Source organism: Garra rufa, chromosome 17, assembly GCF_049309525.1.
Source record: "Garra rufa chromosome 17, GarRuf1.0, whole genome shotgun sequence".
NCBI lineage: Eukaryota > Metazoa > Chordata > Actinopteri > Cypriniformes > Cyprinidae > Garra > Garra rufa.
The window spans coordinates 12,619,504-12,639,138 of NC_133377.1; the positions used below are offsets into that span (position 1 = coordinate 12,619,504).

The 19,635-nt window shown below is 36.0% G+C and overlaps 1 protein-coding gene across 1 annotated transcript in view; it reads left to right on the forward strand.

Moving 5' to 3' along the window:
* Nucleotides 1–12,277: 12,277 nt before the first annotated feature.
* The window catches only part of LOC141290257 (solute carrier family 66 member 2-like), a 49,107-nt gene continuing 41,749 nt past the window's right edge, over nucleotides 12,278–19,635 (forward strand). Inside the window, exon 1 of the mRNA XM_073822449.1 lies at nucleotides 12,278–12,491. Within this exon, the coding sequence (XP_073678550.1) occupies nucleotides 12,278–12,491 (214 nt within the window). The remainder of the gene's footprint in view (nucleotides 12,492–19,635) is intronic.

Here is a 19,635-nt window from a genome sequence, read left to right on the forward strand (position 1 = left end):
TGTACGTTTTTGTTCTGGAAGTGAACTTCTCCTTTAAGGTTCTCATGATCTAATTTTGAACAAATCCATTTGGTACACATACAAATTAATTACCGTCATATATGTAACTTAAGTACTTTGACGGTGACAACACTTTTTAGGTGAAGCTCACAAAATCTGTCCAAAATCTGAACATATGCTACTATTCACAGTACCAGTGTTTTTGGCTGAAGTCTTTTATACTTCCCAAGGATGCATTTATTTGATCAGAAATACAGTAAAAAACAGTAATATTGTGAAATATTATTTTGATTAAACATAACTGTTTTCTGTTTGGATACGTTTTAAAATGTAAAATTACATTTGAAATGGAAAACAGTTATTTTAAATTATAGTAATATGTCTTAAGTTGCATGGGTAAATTTGTAGCAATAGCCAAAAATGCATTGCATGGGTCAAAATTATTCAAACTTATCATTAGGATATTAAGTAAAGATCCTGTTTCATGAAGATATTAACACTTTCTATGAAGCCCATATTTATAATATGTGACCCTGGACCACAAAACCAGTCTTAAGTCGCTGGGGTATATTTGTAGCAATAGCCAAAAATACATAGTATGGGTCAAAATTATTGATTTTTCTTTTATGTCAAAAATCATTAGGAAATTAAGTAAAGATCATGTTCCATGAAGATTTTTTGTAAAATTCCTACTGTAAACCTATCAAAATGTAATTTTTGATTAGTAATATGCATTGCTAAGAACTTAATTTGGACAACTTTAAAGGTGTTTTTCTCAGTATTTTGATTTTTTTGCACCCTTAGATTTCAGATTTTCAAATAAATGTATCTCGGCCAAATATTGTCCTATCCTAACAAACCATACATCAATTGAAAGCTTATTTATTGAGCTTTCATATGATGTATATATCTCAGTTTTGTCAAATTTAACCTTATGACTGGTTTTGTGGTCCAGGGTCACATATATTATAAGGGAATTCTTAAGGCCTTATAATGAATGCGTAATGCATTATAAAAGACCGTATAGTACTGTATGTTGTATTATCTCATGAGTATTCATAAGAACAGTTTTAATGTGTTATAGCTTTTAAGATTATGATTATTTATAACACAATGAACACTTTGCATTCACTTCAGTTACCATGGATTATACTCCTCATAGTTATAATGTATTAAGAGTATCATATCTTGCCATCTTACTAATGTCACTGTACTTAAAGCATACAAAGACCTCTTATAAGTAATAATATTTTTTTTTCTCAAAGAGACATAAAATGATGAAAGTGTAATAAGATCAGTTTGATTATTTTGATGGTACCCGTTAAACAGCTTTTGATAAGTAACTCTGCAACTGCATATCAACTAGCAATAATTATTCTTAGTATTGTGCTAAATATATGTTATTTTGATGGTTCCCCAAAAGACAAACTGATTATAAGTAACTTTGCAAGTACATGAACATAAGGAGTGTTAGTTGACATGCCGTTGCAAAGTTGTTTATAGTCAATAGTAGGGCTGCAACTAACGACTATTTTAATAGTCGACTAGTCACCGACTATTGAAACGATTAGTCGACTAATCGGATAATTATTCAATTTTTCTCAAATTTAGCATGAGATTGCTTTAATTATGTGGAAAATGATAGTAAACACAAGAAAGAAGGGGGTACTTCAATGAAAAATGCATATTTTATTGAACTTTGCTGCTGATTCATTCATACTAAAAGTAAATAAAAATGCCCTGTCTAAAACCATTTAGGCACAGTGCTTGGTCAGTACAGACATAAATGCATAAATTAAGAAACTCTATAATCTTTTTAAAGGACAGGCACATTTGTTTTATAAGAAAAAATAAATTAAAATCAAGTAAACATTTTCTTCCTGTAAACCAGGGGCAGGCACATCAGCAGCAATAATACCGTAAACAAAAATGTATATCCAAAACACAACGTACTGGCTTCCATGTTATTTAAATCTTACCGAGGCCAGCCAAACTCCGTTTCATTCAACTGTCCGACGTGCTTTCTCTTTAAATGTTCGTGCATCACAGAGGTGCTGCCGTGATGCGCAAGGACTGCTTTAGGGGCCGTTCACATGAAGCGTCTTTTGCGCGCGCAAGTTCGTTATTTCAAATGGAGACGCGCGGCTTGCGCGCGCATATTGGAAGCGACGCGGTCGCGACGCGCACGCGGTGCGACGCGCTCGTTTTTTCCAGGCGCGTCCGCGCCGCATCGAGATAAAAACATCTCAACTTTTCAGAATGCAGCAAGCGCACCGCAGCTTGGAGCTAGAGCGCAGCTGATGGTTGCTTAGAAACGGCAGACGCTTCCGGAGCGCAAGCGCCCGAGCGCTTTGTTGACAAGGAAGAAAGCAGCGCGCCTAGCGTTTTCCACGCGTTTTTAGGCGCGACATGTGAACGGCCCCTTACAAACCATGCAGGTAATCTTTTTATTCGCCGTAGCAGGCTAAAATGCTCCCAAACTTTATGCCTGTTTCACACATACTCAGTCTGCATTGCGTCTACAGTCCGTGTGCGTTACGTATGCGGTGCAGAATCAGCACGGACTCGTTTTGCGCTCACACAGAACGCGTTTACAGTCCGTACATTGTGAACGTTGTAATCCGTTAACATGGGTGTGGAAAAAAAATACGCACTGCAGACGGAGTATGTGTGAAACGGGCGTGTTTTGGTACGCGCAGCTGCTGCATTCAGTGCATTGGACGCCGCCATTTCTGTATGTTATCGCTCAGCATAGAAGCTAATGCCTATGTGCGACTCTCGGCAGAGAGATGCCTCACTCGGTCGGAAAAAAACATGTCTGGCGACAACATCGACAATGAAATTCATTGTCGACTATTTCTATTATCGATTTTTGTCGACAACGTCGACGAATCGTTGCAGCCCTAGTCAATAGACTAAGGGGACCATCAAAAAAAAAAAAAAAAAAAAAAAAAATATATATATATATATATATATATATAATGTAAAAAAAAATGTATTATGATGATGAAGTTCATTTCATGTGGTGTCCATTGTGTGTTATAAATAATCATAATCTTTAAAGTAATATCCTCAAATATGTAAGTATTATAATGTATTATAATTATGATTATTCATGAGATGATATAACATATTATAACTTTTTTATAATGCATTATGCATTCATTATAATGCCTTAGACAAACCCTTATAATGTATTATAAATAGGGGCTTCATAAAAAGTAAATTCCCTACTGTAAATATATCAAGACATAAACTTCATTTGAACAACTCTAAAGGTCATTTTCTCAATATTTATATATTTTTTGCATCATCTGATTCCAGATTTTCAAATAGTGGTATCTCAGCCAAATATTGTCCTATCCTAACAAACCATACTTCAACGGAAAGCTTATTTATTCAGTTTTGAGATGAACAATAAATCTCAATTTCAAAAATTGACCCTTATGACTGGTTTTGTGGTCCAGGGTTAAATATTTCACAATATTACAGTGTTTGATTAAGTTTTGGTCAAATAAAAGCAGCCTTTCTGAACATAAGATACTTCTTTCAAAAACTTTATTTTTCTAAGCTTGTGACTGGTAGTGCATCTTCTGAATCTTAGTTCAACTTCAACCCAAAATCAGATGAAAAATGTCATACTATTTGCTTATTATAAATTAAACTTAATTATTCTATACATAATATCAAATGTGTGTCATAGTGGTTTAAAAATATGTTTTTCTTTATAAAAATTAGATCTCTAACAGTTGATTTTTAAGGTGAAATATGACTTGGTCGTGTTTTCATGAGTTTCATCCCTTCAGGGCTTTTTTTGTGTCCTCGAGAAGACAGAGCGATGCAATATATTTTCTCTCTCTTTCTCTTCCTGCTCTTATTTTTTGTTTATTTGTCTTATTTGTCTGAAGCAACAGACAGTAAGGATGAAGAAATCAAAGTTCCTAAGAGACTCTTTCTGGGTATGTACTGATGTGTTGCCCACAAAACACCAGCCTGATATTATAGATTTGTTTTTTTTGTTTTTTCCATCATCCACCCCGCTCATCTCCTCCCAATATGACCTGGACAGAACCACATAATCCTCTAACCCTGTCATTAATTCACAGCTGTCTATTAACCCTAGACTTTCACTTGCATGTATCTAAAAGAGCATGCGTTTCATTAGTGATAGATGCAGTTTTGCATGTATTCAGTTGTTTTGGATGATGAAATTGCTGTGTTGCATGCAAATAGATGAGCATGAGTTGCTTTTTAACTGATGTCAGATTGCGTATGGCTCACATTGACTATATAAACAAAGACATTTTGAAACAATTCAGTTTTCAAGGTTCTAACATCTCTTTTAACTGGTTACCAAATCAGTAATTGATTCATATTTGATACCGCTGCATACTGTATTATTTTATGGTTCTGTATTCTTCTTGGTTGCATTGTGATTTAACCCTGTAACCATCTAAAGAGTGTTGCATGGGTTTGTCTATTGCGCTGATAACTATTCTAATGTCACATGACAGGCATGTTTCACTGAAAGCATCTCTAGACCTTTGATTTTGTTATGCTATATGAACAGCAGGTGGCGTTAAAGGTTTATGACTGATGCACTTTTTTGCTCTACCTCCAACATCTGCTGACTTTCTGCACATATGTGCACTGTGTTTATCTCTGCTGCCCTCCATCTGACAGTATTAGCTGGTTTTGGTGTTTTTGGAGAAGATTCAAAAGAATTGACTGCAGACGGTGCCAGACATCAGCTGTTAGCAGCACATGTGCTGGAGTTGATATTTAAGATGCGCTTGTCTTTGGTCGAGGTCCTGTTATCGGACAGCTGTTGTGAATGACGTCTCGTCTCACAGAAGCAAATGTGAAATTCTTGAGTCCAGTTTTAAGATCAGTATTTAACCTTGAACTCTTATACTTGAATAGAGTTTGTCCATCTACACTTTTAAAAATAAAGGTGCTTCATGATTCTTTAGAAGAACCCTTTTTCTCTAAATGGTTCCATAAAGAACCTTTAACTGTTAAAGCACCTTTATTTTTAAGAGTTTAAGAATCGAAAATGAAAATAATTGCTTCTTTTTACGTTTCTCTTTTTTGTACAAACATGCTGCAGCCTGAGCGGTATTCTTTTTGGGCTAATGTCTGTTTTTCAGTTTCAGGTTAAGGCGAGACACTGCAGGTGAATAGGGTAAAAAAATTAACTAATAGTTATGACCTTACTTACCCAGTTGATTGATTACATTGATAATTGCAAACATTTTTTGTATTACAAGTTTTCTAAAATTTTACGTTTAATTATGCAAATGATAATATACGTTTTAATTCTTGTTTAATTTTTTTGACATAGAGTTTTTGGGTGTCTCATTTTGTCACAACATAATTCTGAAAAACTTCGACAGGAAACGCTATATTTTTTACAAATTTTTGAGGAATAAAATGTATAAAATCATACAAACAAATTATATATGACCAAATCCCTCTGTAAAAACCTTCAGGATATAGACGAGAATAAAAACGTAAAGTTTGGTGTAGGGATGTACCGATCCGAATCGGCCGATCACTTGCGCGTTTTGTCAGTAAAGCCGGTTCTGTAATCAGCGGTAAATGCCATCAGGTGCGTGATTTCACGTTGAGCTGTATATACTACACACAGCCGTTGTTCACTGACGAGCTGCGCACATTCACACTGATAATGAACATGGATTTGCGCAGCTCGTCGTATATACGGCTCAACGTGAAATCACGCACCTGATGGCATTTACCGCTGATTACAGAACCGGCTTTACTGACAAAACGCGCAAGCATGATCGGCCGATTCGGATCGGTGCATCCCTATAGTTTGGTGTGTGTAAGTGCTACTGAAGTGGAGATTTATGGCTCAGTGTAGGAGGAAAAAATAATTTTGAGAAAACGGCCTTTAAAAATATGTACTGTAATTGAAATCTATTGACACAAATAGATAAAGTGCTATAAAAGAAACACTTAACAGTGTCTTTTGGATGTTTCCTTTCCACTAGTCTAAAAAAGCAAAATCAAAAAGAATCTCAAATTTTAGAGGTGCATGAAAAATCAGCTTTTTTGCCTGCAGTGTCTCCCCTTAAAGGGGTAGTTTACCCAAGAATTACATTCAGTGATTAATTACTCACCGTCATGTCGTTCCAAACCTGTAAGACTTGTTCATCAAAATATCAACTTTATTCAATAAATTCTTGACAGAATTACAGAATTTCTATTTTTGGGTGAGCTATCCCTCTAAGTCAGCTGTGACCAATTGAAATACATTACTTCTGAAAAATGACAATATTGAAATTAATAGTTTTTTTGTTTTTACATTTTTTTATTGACAGAAACCTGAAATATTGAAGAAAATTAAGCATGATTTGGTTTGTGATTCTAAATTTCTTTAATAAAACAGTACTTATTAAGAGGTCATTGTAGACTTAAAGGATTAGTTCACTTTCATAACAACAATGCATAGATAATGTACTCGCCCCCTTGTCATCCAAGATGTTCATGTCTTTCTTTCTTTTCTTTTTTGAGGAAAACATTTCAGGATTTCTCTCTTTATAATGGATATAGATGGCGCCCCGAAGTTTGAACTTCTGAAATGCAGTTTAAATGCACTTTAACTGCAGCTTCAAAAGGCTCTAAACGATCCCAGTCGAGGAGGAAGGGCCTTATCTAGCGAAACGATCGGTTATTTTCGAAACAAATTGACAATTTATATACTTTTAAACCTCAAATGCTCGTCTTGTCTCATCTCTGCTCAGCGCAATGCGAACTCTGTGTGATTCAGGTAAATACAGTTAGGGTACGTCTAAAAACTCAATCTCGTTTTCTTCCCTAACTTCAAAATCACCTTAGATCGCTGCAAAAGTACCAACATAGTGTTTACAAAGTGAACATACAAAGAAACTCAAACTCCTTTTACAAAAAAAGGTAAAAACAGCATTATAGGACGATTTTGACATTGAAGACATAAACGAGTTGGGAGTTTTTAGACGTACCCTAACTGTATTTACCTGAATCACACACACTTTGCATTCACTGCGCAGAGATGAGACAAGACCAGCATTTGAGGTTAAAATGTATATAAATTGTCAATTTGTTTAGAAAATAACCGATCGTTTCGCTAGATAAGACCCTTCCTCCTCGACTGGGATAGTTTAGAGTATTTTGAAGCTGCATTTAAAGTGCATTTCGGAAGTTCAAACTTCGGGGCGCCATCCATATCCATTATAAAGAGAGAAATCCTGAAATGTTTTCCTCAAAAAAAACAATTTCTTTACGACTGAGGAAAGAAAGACATGAAGATCTTGGATGACAAGGGGGTGAGTACGTTATCTGTGCATTGTTGTTATGAAAGTGAACTAGTCCTTCAAGACTAGTTTAGTTACTGGAGACTGATACAAAAATACTGTAGGTTTGAATCCTTAAAGATGGGCCGATTAACTCACCATTTGTTCAAGACACTGAACCTGAGGTTACTCCAGGAGGGATTTTCCCTGTAATAAGTGCACTGCAAATCAATACTAAATCCAATTACTGAATTAGACTGTACAAGGTGTGCCCTGAAATATACAGTGCATTCAGTATTCAGACTTTTGCATTTTTTTGTTTCACATTTTATGTTACAGTCTTCTGCTAAAATTTCACATCAGGCAAAGCGAATACCAGATTTGTGATAATTTAGCTTATTTTATTTAAAAATAAATCGAAATAATCTTTTGTGATTTTAAAATCATTAAAAATATATATTTTAAATGTTTTATGTTATATTTTTTAGGATTTAGTCATTTCAAGCATTTTAACATAAGGCTTCATAAAATGTAACAATAAAAAGAAGTAATCAGAATGCCTTCTGTACGCATTGTACTAAGCATGTACTAATTAATGCAGTGTGTTAACTTACAGTGCAGTTTACAAAGCAAGTCCGCATTTTGTACATATTGCTATACGTTTCATTAGAAATATTTACATGCTGTTATTGTATTTATCTTTTGATTTCACATTCATTTTCATATTTTCAGCTCTAAGCTTTAGTTTTAGTTTCATTAGTTTTTTTTACAATTTTACTTAGTTTTAGTCATTTTAGAGCTTCAGCTTTATTTCAGTTAGTTGCAACCTTTCCATTCAAGTTTAAAAGGCTAGTTCACCCAAAAATGAAAATTCTGTCATTAATTACTCATCCCCATGTCGTTCGAAACCCGTAAGACCTTTGTTCATCTTCAGAGCACAAACTAAGATATTTTTGATGAAATCTGAGAGCTTTTTGACCCTGCACAGACAGCAACACAACTGACACATTCAAGGCCCCGAAAGGTAGTAAGGACATTGTTTAAATAGTCCATGTGCCATCAGTGGTTCAACCATAATGTTATGAAGCTACGAGAATAATTTTATGTACACAAAGAAAACAAAAATAATGACTTTATTCAATAATTTCTTCTGTTCCGTGCCAGTCAACATTCACAAGAATATCCCAACGCAGGAGCCGGCGTTCTGACGTGAAACATCTCTCTTAGTATCTCTCGTAGTCTGTATATACTGGTTCAAAAAAGTAAGGCTGGACAATTTTTCAAGCCATCATCTCTGTCGAAAACTTCAGAAGTTTACGAAGACTTTTTTATATACAGGGTGCATGGGGGGGCGATATGGCAAAAATATCATAATCACAATTTTATCACGATTCTTTGTCATGTGGTTTCACTGTTTTGCAAGTTGTCTGTGCAGCACAACCAAACAAATCTCCCTATTTTAAAACCAAAACCTTACAAGTTAACAAAATATGAAACAAAAAGAATGTGAGATGTTTAGGCCAAAGTGGGCAAAGATAAAAAAAAAAAAAAAAAAAAAACTTTGTCATTATTTATCTTAATTAAAAAAATAAGAACAAAGATAGGCTACATGTTACAAATACACATAATATACAAACAAAACAAACAGTGCTTTAATTTTCAGGTACAGTCAGTGCATTTATCAGTAGCATTCAAGAAATTGAATTAACAAATATAAAAATAAAACACTATATACACTAAATACATAAATTATGCATTGACTCTTATTAAAGCAGCTGTAGTAAAGTTCTTCTGTCAAGAGCAGTGAGTGACTTTATTTTGTGTTTTGTTTTATTAGCACACCATCACCCAGAAATGACAATTCTGTCTTGATTTATTCACTCTCAAGTGTTTTTTTTAAGCATAAAAGATGTTGAACATAAAAATTAGTTTGAATAATGTAGATAACCAAACAGTTGCTGAGTCCCCAGTTACTTCCATAGTGTTTTATTTTTTTTTATTTTTAACCACATTCTTCAAAATATCATCTTTTGTGTTCAGCACAAGAAAAAAATTAATAGAGGTTTGGGACAACATGTGAATGATTACGTTTTTGAATGAACTGTCCCTTTAATGACAGTCAGCAGCTTGTTTAGTTGTTGCTTTAAGAGCTGCATGCATCTAATATACAGACGCACATTCGTTTTTCTCTCAACTGTTTACTTTCACTTTAGACATAACCAACTGTGTTTATATGTAATCTTTTTGACAGTATTAGCAAATCAGACGCCAAAGATAGCTTGGTTTAGTAATCGGGTGCTGTTTAACAGGCATTTAGCGTGCGCTTCAGGTTTACGCGCTCATGAGGCACCTAAGGGGTGTCATATCGCCAACCCCTAAGTGACACGGAAGAAAATAAATTGGTAATTTTTGTTTTCTTTGGAGACAAAAGTATTCTCGTAACTTCATAACATTACAGTTGAACCACTGATTCACATGGACTATTTTAACAATGTTCTTACTACCTTTCTGGGCCTTGAACATGTCAGTTGCGTTGCCCTCTGCAAAGGCAGAAAGCTTTTGGATTTCATCAAAAATATCTTAATTTGTGTTCCGTAGATGAACTAAGATCTTACGGGTTTGGGACGACATGAGGATGAGTAATTAATGACTTCGGCTCACCAAATTGACTTCTAATCATTTTACTTTAAGCAATAACAGCACTGCAGGGTTCAGTTTACCTAGATTTTGGTGCAATAATATTTATGCATAGTGAGTTTAAATCAGCAAGAAGTCTGATCCTTTTGGACTTTTTTTCATCTTGCTGTAATTAGCTGTTGATGTAAAAGCAGATTTGTTGTTTTCTCTCTCTCGCTCACATGGCTGGCTGTATTGATCACATATGCCCCGCGGCCCCTCACACACCTCATTAGAAGTGTGTTCGGCACTCGGGTTGAGAAGTGTTTGCTAATTGCTGCTTTGCTCATGAGCTCATTGATCCAGTGGAACTGAATAATGGAGGTGAGCTCTGATCCATCCAGAGGTCAAAGGTCAAGCTGGAATGGGCTGTTCGCTTGTTGAGGGTGGGACTAATATGATAAGTCAGAGTTTTTTGTCCGTATTTGTCATCCCAGTGATGTCCGTCATTCAGGCTTGAAGCAGGTGGCAGTTTTTCGCTGCTGATTGCCTGTAATTCAGTCCAAGCACTGGCAGACATTTATAAATGTGTTTGATGTCGGGCAGACTGCTGGGGTCCTCGTGGTTGTGCAGTAATGGACGTAAATGGGCGGCACTCCCACTCGCTGTCTCGCTCCACTACATTATCCCTACAGGACACCGCAACCGCTTCAATTAGCATCCAATCATTGCTATCGGAGAACAGGGGGTTTCAAATAAATATGTATTTTCCCTTAAACTTCCCAAAAACTACTGCTCTGCCTCCCTGACTATAAACAGTATATGATCCACAATTTGTAGAGAGAGAGAGAGACTGAGATTAAAATTGATTAAAATCATCATTATCATACGTTGAAATAAAACACAATAAATAAAACACTTAAATGGAAATGTTGCAACTAACTGAAATAAAAAGTTCTACAATGACTGAAACAAACTATATATAATGGTATAAATATAATTTAGGATGAAATTGAGATAATGTCATGGAAACATTAAGATATAAATATGACTAATTATTTTCTCCACAGTTAGTACATTAATTGCGATTAATTGCTTCCAATATAAACATTTTTGTGTGCATAATATATGTGTGTGTTATGTGTGCATTTGTTATGTACATTTAAACACACACACACGTGCATTTATATATTTAAGAAAAAATGTATGTTTATAAATTAAATAAATTTACTTGTAATCTAAATTATATAAATATATACATGTAAATGTGTGTGTGTGTGTGTGTGTGTGTCTTTATATATAGATACACATATATTATATAAACAAATACTTTTATTTTGGATGCGATTAATCATGAATAATTGTTGCCAAGTACTAAAATAAATTTAGAAATGAATAAATAAAAATAACAATAAAAATGAATTAACGTGACAATTAATTAAAAAAACAATAATTGTACAGCTAATTAAATGCTAAATCATTTAGAGATATTTCCATTTTTCCAACTTTAAAACACAACTCAATTAAGTTATAAAATTTAAAATTCAAAGGGCACTGTAAAATATGTTGTTACCTTATTAATGTAATAACATATCCATTTAATTTGTTTTACTCTAACAGTGCCTAATTTACTCTTATTATTATTATTATTATTATTCCTGTTTTGTTGGTAATAATACTGACTAATTTTTTATAAAAATATTCACACAAGTCATAAATGCATTTCATCATAATTTCTGCATAACATATATAATTAAATAATGAACTTATTAACATATTTTAACCAATATTGTACACTCATTTAATAAATGTTACCCAGGATCACAAAACCAGTTGAGATGCAACTATTTGAAAATCTGGAATCTGAGGGTGCAAAAAAAATCTAAATATCGAGAATATTGCCTTTAAAGTTGTCCAAATGAAGTTCTTAGTAAATCATATTACTAATAAAAAATTAGGCTTTGATATATTTATGGTAGAAAATTTACAAAATGTCTTCATGGAACATGATCTTTACTTAAAATCCTAATGATTTTTGGCATAAAAGAAAAATCAGTCATTTTGACCCATACAATGTACAGCAGGGAAAATAAGTATTTGACACATGAGCATTTTTTATCAGTAAGGGTATTTCTAAGTATACCCTTACCCTTACTAAATATTGAATTCATACAAAGAACTCAGAACATTTAAGTATACAAGTTGAGTCATAATAAATAAAGTGAAATGACACAGGGAATAAGTTTTGAACACATGAAGGTGCAAAATTACATAGAAAGCCAGGAGATCTGAAATCTGTCAGTATTGAGAGAAAAACCCTGCCCCCTATCAGTACTAATTGATATCAGCTGCTTTAGTCCTAATTGATGGCCTATAAAGGCTTCTCATTACCCAGAAGGCAGTGCAAAGCAAAGAACTCTCTCAAGATTCGTAATCTTATCGTTGACAAGCATTTTGATGAGAATGGTTATAGGTGCATTTCCAGAATGCTGAATGTTCCTGTGAGCACTGTGGGGGCCATTATCCGGAAATGGAAAGAGCTTCTGTTCACCATAAACCGGCCACGATCAGGTGCTTCACGTAAGATCCCTGTCTGAGGAGTCCAAAGAATAATCAGGAGAGTTCTCCAAGAGCCAAGAACCACTTCAGGAAGACCTTGCATCAGCAGGTACTGTTGTTTCAAAGAAAACTATAAGCAATGCACTGAACCGCCATGGCATCCATGCACACTCACCACGCAAGACTCCATTGCTGAACAAAAAGCATGTTGAGGCTCGGTTAAAATTTGCAAAACAGCATTTGGAGAAGCCTGTGGATTATTGGGAGACTATAGTATGGTCAGATGAAAGCAAAATTAAACTTTTTGGTAGTCATTCTACACACCATCTTTGGAGAAGAAATGGCACTGCTCCCCACCCCAAGAACACCATACCAACAGTTAAGTTTGGGGTGGAAGCATCATGGTTTGGGGCCCCTTTTTTTTAGCAAGGGGTACTGGCAGACTTCATATTATTGAAGGAAGGATGAATGGAGAAATGTACCGAGACATTCTGGATAAAAATCTGCTGCCATCTACCAGAAAGCTGAAAATGAAAAGAGGATGGACATTTCAGCTACCCTGGAAATCCAGAGGTCTCGCGAGAGCACAATTTGAATTGTCTCTGCAAGACACTGGCATCGAGCAATGATGCACGTTACTGCATTATTGAAAGATGGCTACAGATGAACACCAGTTGTTTGAAATGGCTTTAGCCGCTACAATGAACGAGTTAGACTTGGCTTTTCATATAAAAGAGGAACAGAAAACCACGCTCGAATTGTTCGTTTGCACGAAGGACTTTTTTGCTGTTTTGCCGACTGGATACGGCAAGAGTTTAATCTATCAGTTAGCTCCGCTGGTAGCTAAGTGTATGGGGTGTATTGTTGTGATTGGTCGTGGCGTTATCCAATTGCGTGCAGTGAGAGTTTCAAATGCCTGCTTGGTGCCGCCCCTCGAGTTAGGCCCTTTTCATTGCTCGATGCCAGACCCTCAATCTTAATAGATTAGGGTCTGAATTTTTTCAAGGCTACATTTCAGCAAGACAATGATCCTAAACACAAGGCCAAGGAAACATTGAAGTGGTTTCAAAGAAAAAAATCAAGTTGCTTGAATGGCCCAGTCAATCACCTGACCTAAATCCCATAGAAAATCTATGGAGAGAACTGAAGATCAAAGTTCATAAAAGAGCCCCAAGGAACCTTCAAGATTTAAAGAACGTTTGTGTGGAAGAATGGGCCAGAATCACTCCTGAGCAATGCAGACCACTGGTCTCTCCATACAAGAGGCGTCTAGAAGCTGTAATCACCAACAAGGGCTTTTCTACAAAGTATTAAATAAAGTGTGTTCAATACTTATTCCCTGTGTCATTTCACTTTATTTATTATGACTCAACTTGTATACTTAAATGTTCTGAGTTCTTTGTATGAATTCAATATTTGGCTTGATGGCTACATCTGGTGTACATTTTGTGTCAATAGCCGACTTAGAAATAGCCTTACTGATAAACATGCTGATGTGTTAAATACTTATTTCCCCCCCTGTATTGTTGGCTATTGCTACAAATATTCCCATTCTACTTACTGGTTTTGGTGTACAGGGTTACAAATAGAGAAAACTATTAGAAGTACTACTAATGCTGACAAATTATCAAAACATATTCACAAGGCAAAGCATGAGAAAATCGCTGTATCAAACTTCAAACACTGTTTCATCAAGACAAAGTGCTTGTTTTTGATTAGTCGTGTGAATTCAGTCCGGCATTTAGAGGCCGGTAGCATCTTAATCCAGTGTTTGATGGCGACTGCCGTTCGCTACAGTTGTCCGACAACTCTGCAGATTGAGCGGCAGTCCGTACTGGAGAGAGCTGCGATCGAACAGATTGTGTGGCTCTGGATGTAAACCAGCTTTAGATCCGAACTGTCATTCATTTAGGCATCCAAAGGCCTCTTCGACACGTCTTTCCATTTCGCTTAGCTGTAATTAGAGTAAGGGACTGACGGATATATCTTGGCATGTGGGCTAATAGTGCCACTCGGTTTCACGTCAGTCATTGCCGGCCCCGGGCCTGAAAGTCTATTTATAAATGGACAGAGTAAAACTTCACAAAGTGGTCCTGAGGGAGGACAGAATGAAAAAGAGGGACAGACCCTGAAGAAAATAGAGCTTTTAGAGGAAAAGAGGTTATTCGTTCCATTCAGAAATCTTTATGGGTATTTTTGTGTATGTGTGTGTATGGTTTATGAAGATGAATATTCCTGTGCCATCGTTCCTGTAGTGATTAAACAATGTACAGTACTGTTCAAAAGTCTCACTTATTTAATTAAAAATAAACTAAAAACTATGGATGCCTGTTTCTGCCACTAAATAAAAAAAGGTTATTGCAACTTATCTCACAATTATGAATTGCGTGATTTTTTTCTCAGAATTGTAAGATTTAAATTCACAATTGCGAGTTATAAAGAAATAAAGTCAGAATTGCGTGATATAAACTTGCAATTCTGAAAAATAAAGTTGCAGTTGTGTGATATAAATTCTGAGAGATAAAGTCAGAGTGTAATATAAAATTGCAATTCTGAGAAATGAAATCAGAATTGCATGATATAAACTCGTAATTGTGAGAAATAAAGTCAGAGATCCGTGATATAAACTCACAATTGTGAGAAATAAAGTCAGAATTGCATGATAAACTCACGATTCTGAGAAATTAAGTCAAAATTGTGAGATATAAACTCGCAATTTGAAGAAATAAAGTCAGAATAACATGATATAAACTCACAATTCTGAGAAATGAAGTCAAAATTGTGAGATATAAACTCACAATTTGAAGAAATAAAGTCAGAATAACATGATATAAACTCACAATTTGAAGAAATAAAGTCAGAATAACATGATATAAACTCACAATTCTAAGAAATGAAGTCAGAATTGTGTGATATAAACTCACAATTCTGAGAAATGGAGTCAAAATTGTGAGATATAAACTCGCAATTTAAAGAAATAAAGTCACAATAACATGATATAAACTTACAATTCTAAGAAATGAGGTCAGAATTGTATGATATAAACTTGCAATTATGAGAAATAAAGTCAAAATTGCATGATATAAACTCACAATTCTGTCTTATCAGTCTTTTTTTCTCCTCAGAACTGGACTTTATAACTTGCAATTGCAAGTTTATATCTCACAATTCTGAAAAAAAAAAGTCAGAAACGGGCTTCTATTAAAAAAAACACTAATAATGTGAAATATTATTATAATTTAATATAACTGTTTTCTGTCTTAGTATATTGTAAAATATAATGAATTCTTGTGATGCAAAGCTGAATGTTCAGCACATTACTCCAGTCTTCAGTGTCACATGATCCTTTAGAAATCATTCTACACTGTAACAATATGGATGTTTAGTTGCTCTAAAGCTTTGTATATTTGGTCAGCTTGTCCAAGAACACACTAAAATCCTGCTTTAACAGTAGCATAGTATACTTTCTGTGTTTGTGGTGTAGTATCTGTGTTTTGCAGTTGTGCTTGTGCGTGTAGGATTGTGGGTGTGAGCTGAAAAAGAGGACGAGCTTGGTGGGGTTGCTGTTTAAAAGCTGTGGCAGTCTGTTCCCACACACTGCCCCGCTGGCAGCAGCGATACACACTTGCACAGCAGGGTAAAGCAGTGCCACCATGCTCAATACACACCAGAGAGTGTGACACACGCACTACTGCTGCTTTGATCCGGCCCTTTCCACACGCACAGCCTCCAGCGATACACAGCCCTTTACCTCAGCCCCCTACAGGATCTGCATGTGTGTGGCTTTACTTCATCTGCATTCAGAGAATTTGATTATTTACAGGATAACACCTACAACAGGCAAAAAAATATAATCCCCTTGATCTTTTTTATGCATTAAAATGCAATTAATACATTCATTAATTTGAATACATCCCTTTTATGATAACGAAAGATGAAAGGTCAATAAATCTCTTAAAGTATCAGATAATTTGACCTTTTTATGGCAGGGCAAAGTTAGTTCACGTAAAATGTCAATTCATGGCATTTGTAAAAATTAAATGTTGATGTTAGTTTAGGGAAAGTTACTAAAATATCATGTATTTCAGTTCTCCAAAAAATGTAGCATTTTTGAAATAAGAATACATGATTATACATTATTATAATACTTGATGAATACATGATATTAGAAAAAAGAAAGAGAAAGAAATGTAGCACTTTAGAATAGGCAACACGTATTAACTATTAAAAAATAATTTTTCCGAAACACACTCCTTATTTGCTGCTTTTTAATAGTTAGTAAATCAATTAAGTTTAGGCATGGGGTAGGATTAAGGGATATACATTTACATTTACATTTACATCTAGTCATTTAGCAAACTCTTTTATCCAAAGTGACTTACAAATGAAGACAATGGAATTAATCAAAATTTACAAATGAGCAACGCTATAGTGCTAAAATATAATCATGAATACGGCATTAATATGTGCTTTATAAATACTAATAAACTGCTAATATACAGGTGCATCTCAATAAATTAGAATGTCTTGGAAAAGTTCATTTATTTCAGTAATTCAACTCAAATTGTAAAACTCTTGTATTATATAAATTCAATGCACACAGACTGAAGTTGTTTAAGTTTTTGGTTCTTTTAATTCTGATGATTTTGGTTCACATTTAACAAAAACCTATCAATTTACTATCTAAACAAATTAGAATAGGGTGACATGCCAATCAGCTAATCAACTCAAAACACCTGCAACAGTTTCCTGAGCCTTTTAAATGGTCTCTCAGTTTGGTTCACTAGGCTACAGAATCATGGGCAAGACTGCTGATCTGACAGTTGTCCAGAAGACAATCATTGACACCCTTCACAAGGAGGGTAAGCCACAAACTTTCATTGCCAAAGAAGCTGGCTGTTCACAGAGTGCTGTATCCAAACATGTTAACAGAAAGTTGAGTGGAAGGATAAAAGGTGGAAGAAAAAGATGCACAACCAACTGAGAGAACCACAGCCTTGAGAGGCTTATCAAGCAAAATTGATTCAAGAATTTGAGTGAACTTCACAAGGAATGGACTGAGGCTGGGGTCAAGGCATCAAGAGCCACCACAGACAAACGTGTCCAGGAATTTGGCTACAGTTGTAGCATTTCTCTTGTTAAGCCACTCCTGAACTACAGACAACGTCAGAGGCGTCTTACCTGGGCTAAGGAGAAGAAGAAATGGACTGTTGCCCAGTGGTCCAAAGTCCTCTTTTCAGATGAGAGCAAGTTGTATTTCATTTGTAAACCAAGGTCCTAGAGTCTGGAGGAAGGGTGGAGAAGCTCATAGCCCAAGTTGCTTAAAGTCCAGTGTTTAGTTTTCACAGTCTGTGATGATTTAGGGTGCAATGTCATCTGCTGGTGTTGGTCCACTGTCCACTGCCACTTCATGCTTCCTTCTGCTGATCAGCTTTTTAAAGATGCTGATTTCATTTTCCAGCAGGATTTGGCACCTGTCCACACTGCCAAAATCACCAAACGTTGGTTAAATGACCATGGTGTTGGTGTGCTTGACTGGCCAGCAAACTCACCAGACCTGAACCCCATAAAGAATCTATGTGGCTTAACAAGAGGAATGCGATAACTCTAGCCAAACTCCTGGACACGTTTGTCTGTGGCGGCTCTTGATGCCTCGACCCCAGCCTCAGTCCATTCCTTGTGAAGTTCACCCAAGTTCTTGAATCGATTTTGCTTGACAAGCCTCTCAACACTTCTTCCACACTTTTTCCTTCCACTCAACTTTCTGTTAACATGCTTGGATACAGCACTCTGTGAACAGCCAGCTTCTTTGGCAATGAAAGTTTGTGGCTTACCCTCCTTGTGAAGGGTGTCAATGATTGTCTTCTGGACAACTGTCAGATCAGCAGTTTTCCCCATGATTGTGAAGCCTAGTGAACCAAACTGAGAGACCATTTTGAAGGCTCAGGAAACCTTTGCAGATGTTTTGAGTTGATTAGCTGATTAGCATGTCACCTTATTCTAATATGTGTAGTGAATTTTACAGGAGACTCATCTCATTTTAACTTGGCCCACCTAGGGATGCCAGTTATGTAGTGAGTTCTGCTTTCGCCCACTAGGAAGGCGAAATAGTGTAGTGATGGGTACTCGCATCACAGATGACGTAATGATTCTTGGATCACATGTCACTTAATGTGTGGTAATGAGTACATCACATAAGAAAGATTGGTGGGATATCTAACTTGTAGAACCTCTCACTGTATTATCAACACAAGGAAGACACAAGTGTAATAAAATAAATTTATTAACAAATGATAGACAAGAGTAATCAACTATTAAATGAATACAATAAATGCAAAAGGAATAAAGTGCATAAGATGCATAAAATGTGATTCAGTTGGGTGTTGCTATGTCATAGCTTTGTTATCTTATGGAAAGATAAACTGTTGCTACTCTGAGACAAATAAGGTAAAGAACCTTAGTATGCATCAAACAAATAAATGAGCTATTATTTGTTATCAACTGCAATCAGCTATACAATATCTAATGTAAATTAGAAAGATCATATACTGATAATACACAACAATGCCAAGGTCTCTGGAAGAGGTTTGGAAGTGATATTTACGTTCTCTGTGGTTGATTGAGCAGTCTGGTGGCGGTGAATTCTTCCACTGGTTGTGCTGGGAGCAGTCAGTGGGAAAAGGAGCAGGAATCCGTTTCGACAGCCTTGAGCATGAAGCGCTGTAGGATGCTGATCTCCTGGAGCACCAAGGGGTCCTAAGATCTGGAACACGCAGATGTGGCCCTGGTGTAGGTGCTGAAGGCCCTTAGCTTGGAACACGAGCAAATGTCTGTTGGTCTTCTGCCTCTCTCGGCTAGAGACTCAGAACTTGTTCAATCCGCTTTGTCTCTCTCGGATGGAGACTCAGGACGTGCTGCATCTGTGGTTGCCTCGCTGGACGAAGATTCTGAACGTGGAAAATATCTCTTTCTTCACAGACAGAACGTGGTCGTATCTTCTGCTGCCTCAAAGCTGGAGACTCGAAGCGTGGAGCGTCTGTTTCTGTCTCTCTGGACAGTAGGCTCAGAATGGTTGTGTCTGTTAGTGTCTCTCTCTTGTGGAGCTAGAGACTCAGAATGGAGGTATCTGTAGCTGCCTTCCCTGTAATGGGCTGCAGACTCAGAA